At 40.7% G+C, this 13,435-nt stretch overlaps 1 protein-coding gene across 6 annotated transcripts in view; it reads right to left on the reverse strand.

Annotated features, from left to right (window-relative positions):
* The window catches only part of ZRANB3 (zinc finger RANBP2-type containing 3), a 43,780-nt gene that overhangs the window by 21,412 nt on the left and 8,933 nt on the right, over positions 1–13,435 (reverse strand). For all 6 annotated transcript variants that reach the window (XM_028744786.2, XM_077935569.1, XM_077935542.1 and 3 more), the window contains exons 3-8: positions 9,689–9,707; positions 6,737–6,915; positions 5,715–5,946; positions 4,701–4,786; positions 2,528–2,699; positions 900–1,028 (exon numbers count right to left, since the gene is read on the reverse strand). In XM_028744786.2, coding sequence (XP_028600619.2) covers positions 900–1,028; positions 2,528–2,699; positions 4,701–4,786; positions 5,715–5,946; positions 6,737–6,915; positions 9,689–9,707 — 817 coding nt within the window. The remainder of the gene's footprint in view (positions 1–899; positions 1,029–2,527; positions 2,700–4,700; positions 4,787–5,714; positions 5,947–6,736; positions 6,916–9,688; positions 9,708–13,435) is intronic.

A 13,435-nucleotide genomic window follows, 5' to 3' on the forward strand; every position in this document is an offset into this window, starting at 1 on the left:
TCTAAAATTAGAGGCAAGAGTTTATCTTCAGTGTAACTGGATACTGCTCATTAATTCAGAGATACTTTACGACAATAGGTAGGAACCAAAGTCCTTCTGTTCTCAGATGAGTGTGTGACCCAGTGTAGGCTTCCATGAATGGAAGTGGGGAAAGGTGGGAGAGAGGGGTTTGACTGTTTCTGCCAATAGCTCCTGCAGCCCTTCATTTGGGGGGGGGGAACCCTGAAACAGTGTGGGAGGTGGTGCACAGCCTACAGGGAAAATCTGCAAAATGATCTTGCACTTCCATTTGCAGAATGATGCATCTGAGCCCCTTCCAAAAATGGAAGGAATTCTGTTCACCAAAGGGTGTCTTTGGATCCCGCACACCATTCAAAACCATACTTCTTTCACTCTGAGGGACTCATTCCCTCATGGGCCATGGGCCAGTGTCAAGCAAGGCCAGAGGCAAAAGCTGGCCAGAGCAATGGACGCAAACCTTTCTGCTGTACAGTGGGCTACACTGCAGCCTCACAGAAGCCAGACTTCTCTATACAGGCAAGCGAGAGGCTCCCTCACCATTCCAGGACACATTCCAGACAAGGAAAGTACAAAAGGAGGGTGCAAAGCACAGCTGGTGAGGAGTGGGGCCTAGAGAGAGCTCTGAGGGACAGACAGAGATGGCTGGAGGGTCAAATTTGGGCCCTGGGCCTGAGGTTCACCCCCCATGCCTGCCATGATAGTTTGATACAAGACAAAATACAGTGACAGAAAAATCACTTTATACTGGGCTGCTATAATTTTCAGGAACATACAGGAAGAGACAATCTAACAAATGGACTGACAAATTTGTATATATAGGAAAAGGCAGTACAATTCTTTAAATAAATGTTAAAAATGGCAAGACATGTCAAGATTACCTTGGCAATGGCAGTCTGCTTGAACATGCTTGTAATTAGGCTCATCACCTGGAAAAAGTCACTTTCCGCAGAATCTAAATTTGAAGCTCTCATTAATTTCTCCCACTCTTCAAAGCTAGCATTTAATTCCTGTACAGGAGGGAATGGCAATATTTAGAGGCAAAAAATGTGAAAGGGCAAAACAATTACTGTTTCTCTGAATCATGCCCTACTTTTGCTACCGAGAAGAAAAGAGAAAAACAACAGTCCCTAAAGATGCCAGCTTCTTCACAGAGGAATTCTAGTGCAGAGGTAGGTCAGGCGCATGTTGCTGCCAAGAATAGAAGCCTAAGACAAGCTCGGGACAAAAATATCAAAATAAAAAGAATTTACAGCTCATTCTGTTTCAGTCATATATCAATGGCTAAAAACACCCCTTCTTCAAGGCTCAAAAAGAACTGAAAGCTGGTGAAGAAATCAAAAACAGTGAAGCATATTGATCTCAGGGCTATACTTTTACAGCACCTTGCTTTAATGCCTTTGCAAATATAACAAAACATTTCACTGTTGTGCTTATTAATTCGGTGCAACTTACTGTGCTACTTATTTAAAATATAGCAATTGTCATTGTTTCAGACCATTAGTCATAATGCTATTTTAAATGAATAAACTCTGACTTTAGTAGCTGTTGGCACCAAGTGAGAAGACCATGAATTGTCCTTGTGCCGTGTCTCAAAGTACCTCTGAAATTACCCAGTGGGATTCTTGGTTCTTAAAATGTGTTGAAAGCTGCACTGAGCATGCATCAGTTCCTTGTGGCAGTATTCAACTAAGTTGTTGTTGTTTTTGTTGTTGTTGTGTGTGGAACAAGGTCTGCTTGCACAGAAGGACTTTCCCGCCCTCTCTTCCCTCCTCCACAGGCACCTAAATCTGCTCTGTGGGGTAGAAGGAACCCCCAGAACAGGTGCCGTGGGAGGGGGGAGGCGGGCATGGAGAGAACTCCCATTATGTAAGTGGATCTCAGTCCTCATGTACATTTCCCACTTAGCCCTGCACTGGACGCTACCCATGGTTATCTGGACAGTGCCCATTACTACTAAATCTTACACAAAGTTCATATGGGACTTAACTGTGTATAAAAGTATGCTTTCCAACTTGCTAAAGTATTCAAACAAAAGTTCCAGGCAGGAAGAGAGTGTTCTCCTAGAATTATGGCAATAAATGCAAAACAAGACTTCTAAACCCTTTTTTAATAAATAACTGAATATCACCACTAGCAAAAAGTGATACTGTTTTCATAGGAGTTATTGGTTACTGCTTCTTTCAGTAACCGCTGAAAGAGAGGTTAAAGACTACTTCTAAAAGGTACTGTTAAGTTCCTGAAGAGTTCAGCTGTACTAAGTTTTATTAAAGTTGTCAGGGATACACTGAAATCATTGAGTTATATACTTGGGCGAACCTAGTTTTTTAACCACACAGGGTGAGGTTCTTGAATAGGGTTGCACTAAATAGAACTGCTAAAAAAATGTAGTTAAGTCACACGACGAGAGTTTTCAGAGCGAGGTAATTCTGTGTGTATACTACACACAACACTTAAAACCATAAAAATGAATCACCACCATCACACAGCTAATAGTACACTGGTTTACCGTAGAAGCAGTTTGGGGAAGATCAAAAGAAATCCGTTGTCTGATTTTAGGTGGCAACTGAGTTAAAACTTCATTTTTCAGACGCCTAATCATTATATCACTTAGCAAATGGTGCAGTTCATCTAAATTTGAAGCTCCTCTGCAGTCCCACTGTCGTCTTTTACCAAAGAATCTGGAGCAATTAAAGAGCAGTGAAAAATAGGACACTTAATTTAAATCAACATTAGTTAGCATTTGATTTTACAAAGAAGAAGCACACAAGTCTATTTGATCAGCATTCCACACCTCTGCAAAAAGAGCAAACCATATAAAGGGGTATCTCAGTGATCTGTTGCAGCCACAATGTTGCTGATCTCTCAATCAAGTTGCAGAAACACAAAATTTAGTAGTAATAATAATTTATTATTTATACCCCAGCCACTCTGGGCGACTCCCAACAGATTAAAAACACGATAAAACATAAAAAACTTCCCTAAACATGCTGAACCAAATTCCTTCATAAATTAGGTAACAAAATGATAGCAAGACGTTTGAAACAAATTATGTGTTCCTTTTTGTGTGTGGATTCAGTTCTCGTAGCAAAGCCAAAGCTGGTTCAAGAAAAGAGGGTTCAACTAATTGGTCCTGTCAGTGGAAGCCCTGAGCAAAAACTTCCTCTTGTGCAACAGGGCCTTCCCTGCCCTCCATCCCACCCCAAAAAATTGGCCCTAACAGGATTGGATGAGCATGTTTGGGTGGGCGGGAGGAGTCATTCTGTGTGGCAAGCCAAAATCCACTCATGGAGTTTCTCAGTCCTGTCATAAGCAAAACATTCCTCATAATAATAATATTGATACCCCGCCCTCCCCGTCCAGAGCTGGGCTCAGGGCGGCTAACACCAGTAAAATTACAATAGAAACATAATGGGGGGACGACCCAATTTAAAATACAGGTTAAAATGCAATCTCATTTTAAAAGTAGCCCATAGATCAAAACCGTAAGGGGAGGGAAGACATAAGGGTCAGACTGAGTCCAAACCAAAGGCCAAGCGGAACAGCTTTGTCTTGCAGGCCCTGCGGAAAGATGTCAAGGGCCGCAGCACCCTAGTCTCTTGTGACAGAGCGTTCCACCAAGTCGGGGGCAGTACTGAAAAGGCCCTGGCCCTAGTGGTGACCAATCTAACTACCTTGCGTCTTGGGACCTCCAAGGTGTTGTCATTTGTGGACCTTAAGGTCCTCCGTGGGGCATACCAGGAGAGGTGGTCCCATAGGTATGTGGGTCCTAGGCCGCATAGGGCTTTAAAGGTCAAAACCAGCACCTTAAACAGCCTCACAAGGGGACCCCCCAATGTGAGACTCAGCATGAAGAAACATGGGGAAAGATTTGGTGTGCATGCAAAAAAAACCTTGAGCTTATAATGCAACCTAACCCAGAAAATGGTGAGCTATTACTTCCCTGTTCAGGGAAGTTTTTAATGTGTGATTTTACTGTATTTTTGGTTTCTGTGGAAGCCGCCCAGAGTGGCTGGGAGACCCAGCCAGATGGGCGGGGTACAAATAATAAATTATTATTATTATTATTATTATTATTATTATTATTATTATTATTATTATTCCCCTTACTTGTAAGATTACTGCACCACCCATTAACAACAAGCCATCTGGACAGTTCATAAATAAAACCTTGGGATAGTATTCAAAGTAGTGCTAAGGAGACACAAAGATTTTTGCTTGCCAGATGGAACTATCTCCTTTCTCCTCCCCTCCATGTACTGTTCTGGTTTCAGAATGGATTTGGGAGAAGTTCAGGGGCCATGTGGTGGTGGTGGTGGGGAACACTGATGCACTAGTGAGAGTCCTTTCGCTGGCTTCTGCTCACACAATGGGTTAGTTGAATCCAGCCCATGAAGAATAAATATAGAACACAGACATGAAATCTTAAACCACAGCTCAGCCCAATTTCTTGCAGTTAGAAAGGGGAGAAGACGAGGAAAGGGGGAGAGGCAGAAGGAGAGAAAAGGGGTTTGCCCAATCAACCACAGTTACATAGTCCCTGAAAGTTTACTTCTTGAAGATTTAGAGCCTCTACAGAAAAAGGTTGTCCATCACAATCTCAAGCAATTAAATCAGTAAAATGATCAAGAGGGGGAAAACAAACATCAATAGGGAAGTAAAAATTGCTGAAATACTAGTACCTGAAATGTGCGTCGCAATACTTTTTTGCATAGTCATTCCATGTGCCAAATTTTCGTGGGCAAATCGCTTCAAGTTGCATGAAAAGCTGTAAAAACCATCGTAAGCGGACTTTATTAAGATGACCATTTCCTCAAAATCTGAAAGACACTCATTCTGCTTCTATGTGCATAACCAGCACCATTCCGAAAACTGCATCACAGTCATGGGCAACTTCCAAGTAGCCCCTCTGACATCACCAGCACAAAATTAGATGCCTTGCCCTGGCTACTGATGCATAGTCTAGGAATTGTCTAACAGCTTAACCAAATGGTTGTTTTTTTCAAATTCAATAAAATGGTGTCTTGTTTTATCACCTTACTGCTTATGTAGTCTTAAAACGCTTTCTACCACAGCAATAGTCCACCATTTCTCTACTGAGAGGGAATTATGCTCATCTACTCCAGCCCAACTGTCATACCCATAGTTCCAAAAATGTGCTCTGCACAAATCCTTATGGTAAGCAGTACAAAAAAATGTATTAAACTATAGAATAATCTGAATTACACTGTACAATATAAAGGAAGAAACTATGTATATTTTATTTGTATTTATAATGCATATTTTATACTATTTTGTAAACTGCTTAGAGGTTTTGATGATTAAGTGCTCTCTCTCTATATATAAAATGTTAAATAAATTATTTTACTTTGATGCCCAGTTCAGATGTCATAGCAAGTCAGGAATATGCCTTGGGTGCCTGTGTTACCTCCCCTTCCTTTTTTCCAATTTCTTGTCCTCTCTTCCTGGTTTGGTTTGTGGCCCCTACAGTTTGCCGAGTAATCCTAATCAGACTAACTATGGATGCTGCAAACAATATAATTGGAAAGCAGACATCATGGCAACTTAGGGTTACCATAAAGTGAGATAAGGAACACAGTATGAGGGGAAGAGACACACTCAAAGTATATTCCCAGTGGCCTAGCATGGCTTGGCTGTGATATGTGAACCAGGTATCACATAGTGATATTCAGAACCTCTTCAGGTCTTCCCAACGCAGGAGTTCCAGTGAGGAGAATGGCCCGAGTGGCATTCTGTACAATAGGTAACAAAATGTTGCTGCGAGATGCATTTCTGGATTTCATGTAGTGTGATTCGTCAACTACCACCACTTTGAAATTCTGTTTGTACAGAGCTTCTGTTAAAGTCTTTGCATCTGAAGTTAGCAAGCCATAACCCAGAACAGTGACTTTGCTTGTAGGTATTCTCCTAGGAAAAAGGAGAGAGCAAAACATACATTCATCAAGTTATAAATGGATTGCTGTAAAGGTAAATGGCAAACTAGCTAAATTCTGTTAATTTATATTTATCTAGCTTGTGTTTACTCTGCTGGATACAGCACAGAAGTTTTAGGTTGCCAAAAGAAGACTGGCAAAAGATGCAATAGAATTTAATACCGCTCTTGTTTTGTACTTCAATTAACCCCGACGTGTTTTGCTTTCAAAAATGTTTGAGCATTTGAAAGTATTTTATTTATATTAATTAATTAATTCAGAAAAAGAAACATCAGAGAAAGTTGAGGTACTTCACTCATAATATAGAGGATAATAGTAGATGCCGAACCAATAGCTGTCACAAGTAAAGGAAGTAAAGCTGTGCTTATGGATATTCAAACACACAGAAGTTGTGTTCACACATCACACAATGACTAGTTTAACAAGGCAGCTTCAGAATGCATGGTTTGAAGTTGATTTGCTTTGAAACTAAACGACGATGCCTGGTGTGTGAGCAACAAGCCAAGATTCAGTGGAAGCAAAACAAAAGGCTGCTAAAGTTCTCCTTCCAAGCATGCCAGAAATGGGCAGGAGGGCTTGCTCAGGTTCATTACAGCTTCTGCATGTTGGACTAAATCATGGCTTAGTGAGATGTCCAAACCAGACCAGCACGCTCTTAACAATGGAAGTAGATTTGTAAGTACGGCAAAAAAACCCACCATCTTAAGTGCTTCAGAGCTACTGTTTGGATGGCAAAGCAATGCGACTGATAGCATGCCACTTACCAGGTGTCAGTTTTATTCTGAATAACGACGATATCCTCTGGAGAAAGTTCTGGGATCCATTTCTCCATCTCATCAACCCAAGGGTACCTCAGAGAGGAGGGTACCACTATTAACAGAGGCCATTCATTTTTGTAGTAGTATGTTATAGCTATTGCTTGAATCGTCTTCCCCAAGCCCATCTAAGTCACAACAAATTGAAATAAAAAGAAGAAAAGCTTAATTGTATGAAAGCAGGGAACACCCTTATCAGTGGTTTACCTAGAAAAAGTCCTATCAGTTGTTTACACTTTTCATTTGCAGATGGCAGCCACCTTAGAACCTCCAAAATGTATTACTCAACTTAAGTGCATTTTGAGGAGACTAAGATAATCACTTCCAACACCTGCTCAGTTAAGGACATTAGAAGGAGAAGGGTAGACATAAAGCCCCCATACTCACATATCCACAGATATACAAACCTACAAAATATACCTCATTCTCCCTCGCAACACACATGAAACACCCCCCTCCAATACTCATATACTTATTTTTCCATGGATCAGGATGCTAGATCAGGAAGAACTAAAACACATCGTTTTGAATTCACATGATTTTTTACGTTGACCCCACAGAATAATCATGGTCCCTTGGATGTGGAACTAAAATTCTTATTCCCATACCAGCTTGCTTATGTCTTAAGATCTTCTGCCCCAAGATCTTCAGACACACTCTTTAGCAGAGGAAAACATGTTTCCACAAAGGAAAGGGCCTTTTCTGTGGTGGCACCCTGCCTTTAGCATGCTAAGAGAAAGGGCCATGGCACAGCGGTAGAGCATCTGCTTTGCATTCAGATGGTTGCAGTTTCAATCCCTGGCATCTTCAGTTAGGACTGGGGTGTCCCATGCCAGAAACCCTGGAGAGCAGCTATCAGTTAGTATACAGACAATACTGAACTAAATGGACCAATGGTCTGACTTGGTATAAGGCAGTTTCTTATGCCACTTTCCCGAGGAACACACCAGGTGAGGCCAACACAAGCTTTCCTGTCAGATTGCAACTTTCCAGATTGCCCAGGTATTTTAGATCACAGATGATTTCGTATGCCCTACTCTGCTTTTTAGATTTTGCAGCATTAGCTCTTGTCCTTGTAAAAAAAAACTGTTGTTTTAAAACTGTATAGCCATACCTCGGAAGTCGAACAGAATCCATTCTGGAAGTCCGTTCAACTTCCGAAACGTTCAAATTCCGAAATGTTTGACTTCCAAAGCATGGCTTTTGATTGGTTGCAGGAAGCTCCTGTAGCCAATTGGAACCCATGGAAGCCCCGTCAGACATTTGGCTTCCGAAAAAATGTTAAAAAACTGGAACACTCACTTCCGGTTTTTGTTCGTTCGGGAGCCAAAATGTTAGACTCCCAAGGCGTTTGGGAGCCAAGGTATATTTGTTGCATATGAACTAGTTTTTATTCACGTTTGTACGATGAAGGGCAGTTAAGAAGTACTTAAATAAATAAATCTCCCTATAACACACTGAAGTGTGTAGAAGATCCCAGAATAGTTGTGCAAAGGTAGTTTTTTCCTCTGAAATCATCCTGATTCTGTGGGCTGTCTAACTTCACCATTTAGGGAAATCTTAAGTGTACAAGCTAGTTTAAAGTTAATCTGACTTCATCTTCATCTTATAAATTCCATCATTAAAAATTCTGTCTTTGAAATCCAAAGGACAATTTGAGTAAAGAGTTGCAGTTTTGGAATTCATTCCACCAAATAGTAAATTGCATTATATTCGTATACAGATAGTGTTTCAGCAGCAACCAGCACATTATCTTCGGGTTCCACTCAACACTTGTTTATGTGAATTTATCATCGTTTCTTCATAACACATACAAGAATAAACTTGTATGTTTTGAGTATTAATCTACTGAAGATAACCCAATTCTATGTCTGTTTCCATTGTGTCCAGGTAAGTATGCAGAAGATTGCAGCCTGCCTTACAAATATAACCCACTGACTTTAAGGAAACTTACTTTCCTGAAATGTGCTTATGACTGTAGTCTGAAATAGCTACCCTTTGTTATGTTGCTTCTTCACACTGAGACACTTGCTTCTCTCAAATTAAAAGGTAACGTAATCGTGAAGGTGGTAATTGACTGAAAATGAATAAATTCATGAGCATTTCGCCATTCAGCTGGAGTTTTCAATTAAAGGGGCAGTTACCTTGAACTAACAACGAACACCGGTAATTAAAATCAGGAGATAAGGTTATTGTTTGTCCCAACTCAGTTCTAAAGTTACTTACTAAGAAATCTTTCTTTCACACATACACACAGTTTGAAGAATGATAATGCTAGCGTTATGGCTATTTAGATAGCATGGCATAGGCTAAGATTTGGAGTTCCCTTTCATAAGGGGAAGGCACTTAGGTTTGTGCAAGGCTGCCCAGTTCTCCTCTCCCATTATAGCTGATGCCCTCACACTCCATTCCTGGCTGTTACAGGCACTTTCCCAAGGATTGGGGGTGGGGGCAAGAGGATGGAGTGAGTGGTGAACAGGTTGCATTGTGTAAGCAGTGTTTAGCTACACTTTTCTACATCTAACTCGCTGAAAAATATTCACTGAATATCAAATTCACCTTTCAGCAAAACTGAGAGGCACTTCGGTCTATGAAAACATATTACTTGAGGATGACTTCATTGTTCCACATTTTCAATAAGTTGATTAGTAAGTCCCATTTTGATTGTCACTACTTTAAAGTTTACATTTGCACCAAGTATCTGTATGGGGAAATTATCCTTTTAATTAATCTTTTACGCACACATCATTTTATTATTTACGAATTGCTCCCCATGAATCATTTCAAAGAGATTTACAAATATCTAAATAGGTTATAGAAAAAAGATATGCACAGTTGCACACTAGTTTAACCCAAAGTAAGCAGTTACAGAATAGATTAAATGGCTAAAGAGCCACTTACCTCATCTGCAATCATACACCTAGAGGTGAAAATAAAAATAAAAATTAGAAGGTAACCCAGAACTTTAACTGATAAAGCATGCATTCTATACAGTTTGCTAACACGTTTGTTTTCCAAGATATAAAACTCCCAACAATTTCTCTTCAACACTGTTTAATGCTAATATTGACCAGGATCTAAGTAATGCAAGTAATTCCATGGGCTTTAAACTCTTGAACAGCAAATAGGTCCCAGCCATAACTATGCTGCAGGGAAAACCACCTGGCATTTTCCCGATATGGCAAGGGGGCCTGTTGGGAGAAAAGAAGGGGGAAAGTCCCACTAAACATGTCTCCTAAGCTCTTGGTTCAACTTTTAAAAGAACTCACAACTACATATACACCAGGACGTTTTCAAATGTGGTGGCTGAGCAGTTACGGTATTGGACTAGAAATTCAATGAGGACTCCTTGTGTAGGTTCAAATCCTCTCCACAGCACTATTTTGAAGGCTCAATGTGGTGCAGCGGTTAGAGTGCTGGATTGTGATCTAGAATCAAATCCCCACTCAGCCATAGAGTTCACTGGGTAACATTAGGCCCATCTTTCTTTCACAGTCTAGCATATGTTGCGAGAACAAAAATGGGTGAGGGACCATGTAGCTCTTTGATTTGGCGGAGGACACACAAAGTGAAACGTGTGGGGAGGGAGGTAGTGTTTGGCATTTCTCCTCTTCTTAATCCCAAACTGTTCTGAAGGGTCTCCCAAAGGTATGAAGCAGATTGGGGGGGGGGGGATTTGCCAATTTTCCCCTCCTACCCTATTCTGTTCACAAATGCCTATGCTGTGGCAAAGAGGCTTCCACCAGCTCAAAAAAGAAGCTAAGTGATACACAGAGAAAGATCATATAGGTCCTATATTACTTAGAAGCCACATTTATGTAGGTGAATTGACACATTTGTTGCATGGTTTTTGATGGAGAACTGCAGGTCCATGGAGCAGAAGCAACGAAAAACAGTTCTGAGAACTGTCATGAATTCAGTTAAATTGAAGAACTGGCATGCAATGCTGCTCCCTTATCTAGACTTTCTCATCCATTTGACAGCGCTGGCTACCATGCAGGTGGTGCTCAGTTCATGCTTCAAGTTAACTGGTTGCAGCATAAGTTTGTTCTTAAGACAGTGTTTTGGACACTCTTTGGACAGTGGTGGCACAGGAAAGTTATTTACAGTGCTGTAGTGGCACTGGAATGCTGCTTTGTAAAACTGATGGGCCAAGAAAATGCAGACTGCTTTGAGAGAAAACAAGGCATAAACTCTGCCTGTGGTGATGATGCTTTTCTTCAAGGTGGTTTGGGAACTCAAATTTAACTTTAGTCTGAGATACCATGACATTGAGGTGGCGTATGCTCACTCTTTGCATGAAAATCCAGAGAGTGGTACTGGGTGATTATTCATCACTTAAAAAACAACCACCAAGACTTCTGTTATGGGTCCTTCAGCTTTGCTCTGAGCAACATGCGTAAGGCTACTAGACGTTATTGGGCAGAAATTTGGAGAGAAGTGTCTGAATTGGTTTGTTGATAACAAACCCTCTACCTTTACCTTTTTTGTCAGATCAGACAGCTGAGGTGCTTAAGAGTTGTGCAGCTGTTGTGATGTAAAGGTATTTAAATAAACACCACAAATGATGCATGTACCAAGGGTTCACATAACAACCACTTATTCACATCGCTGAATTATTCCAATGCGTTGCATGTGAGTTTGCCCTCGAACATGGTTTGGAAACTTCAGCAAATCCAGGGTAAGTCTGCTATATAGTTCACTGCAGCTGGATGATTTTGACACAGTATGCCACTACTTCATGATCTGTGCTGGCTGCTTGCTTGATTCCAGGCCCAACAGAAATGCTGGTTTTGACATTTAAAGCCTTGTACTAGGTTACCTCAAAGTCCCCCTCCTTCGAAATCTAACCACCTGGAGCCTGAAAACATCTTCGAATGCCCTTTTCTGAGTGCCTCTGCCATTTGAGGCATATCAGTTGGCTTCTAGGGAGAGGTGGTAGCACCCTGGTTGTGGAATTCTACCTCCAGAGAAGCTTGCCCAGCTGCTTCTTTGTGGTGTCTGTGACCTTTCAAAATCTCTTATTTTAAAAAATCTGTTTGAATCTGCAATTTTATTTATTTGTGGCTGGTTGAGATATTTTAAATTTGTTCAGGTACTTTAAGGTGCCCAGAGAGCGGTGCTATTGTTGTTAATAAATGTTGTTAAAAAAGTAATAAATTGAAATGTTTACATCCCATCTTTTTGTAGAAAATGCTGTGGTACCTCAGGTTAAGTACTTAATTCATTCCGGAGGTCCGTTCTTAAACTGAAACTGTTCTTAACCTGAAGCACCACTTTAGCTAATGGGGCCTCCTGCTACTGCCAGAGCATGATTTCTGTTCTCATCCTGAAGCAAAGTTCTTAACCCAAGGTACTATTTCTGGGTTAGTGAAGTCTGTAACCTGAAGCGTATGTAACTCGAGGTACCACTGTGGTCAACATGGCTTACAACAGCGTAAAGCATAGAAAACCAGCAGCAATTTAACAAAAAATAATCACAGCTTCCAAAACACCCACCTACACCTCTTTAGGGGTTTCTAAAAAGAACCTAAAAACTGAGGTTTCGGTCAGGCTCCAGAAAACCAGCAGGGAGGTAGATCTGCTTATAGGTACAATAACATTTTTAGCCCATTAGATACTGCTTTTAAAAAGCTGGTGTCCCCATGCTGTGATAGTGACATCTAAAAAGAAAACTACCACATTCTTTATAGAGAAACATCTAATTATCACATACTTGATAGTATCATGTCTACTTAACTATTCCATCTGCCACTGTGGGCAGAATGAAGCGATTACGTAGGCCACAAAATGAAATCTCCCCATGGTTAAGATACAGTAATTCAGAATCATATTCCTTATCCTAATAAGAAAATCCAGAGTCCCGCACCCCAAGCCCTGTTAGTTATATGCTTTTCCTCACTGCTTCCTGAGTTAATGAAATTAGAGCACGCTGCCTACGCCAACAGAAAGGTTATGTACTTCCGAAGCAATCTTCAGATAAAAAATTTGAGGCACAAATCTGATTTCTGTCACATATTTTGACTGCATCGAGCAGGACAACTTGTTCTTTGAAGTTCAATTAGTCATTTCCTTTTAACTGGTAGTTACCCAATTGAGACTAGATCATTCACATACCATCTGCTCACGACAGCTATATGACAGCTATATCCAAGAACGCTAATTTGAGGGGGATAAGGCATTCCATTTCATTTCAGGCTCTAAACTCAGCTCACAAGGACAAAATATGTCATAAAGAGAGTAAGAATAATACTCTGTGTGCTAGATTCTTCCCCTCTTGAATGAAACTGCTAAGAGAACACCATGGCCAATAGTTTACCTGGAGACTAAGTAATAAAAATAAAGCACCCTAGATGCTATCCTGATCCCAAGTTGATTCCACCCGTAAGTGTAAAAATATACGAATGCCTCTTGTAACCTAACAGCAGTGAATTAGATACTTGTCCTTTTTGAACTCCAAGGTAAAGGCAGGGAAAGCAATTGTTCCCCATCCCACACTAAAAGAATATATGTTATTTTAGTTTACAGTAAGCTATCTAAAATAGAAAAGTTATAAATCCCCACTCAGTCATGAAGCTCACAAAATGATTTGAGCTCAACCTAACCCAATTGTGAGGAAGCTTTGGCCCTCCATATGTCATCGGACTA

This window comes from Podarcis muralis, chromosome 1 (genome assembly GCF_964188315.1).
Source record: "Podarcis muralis chromosome 1, rPodMur119.hap1.1, whole genome shotgun sequence".
NCBI classification, from domain to species: Eukaryota; Metazoa; Chordata; class Lepidosauria; order Squamata; family Lacertidae; genus Podarcis; species Podarcis muralis.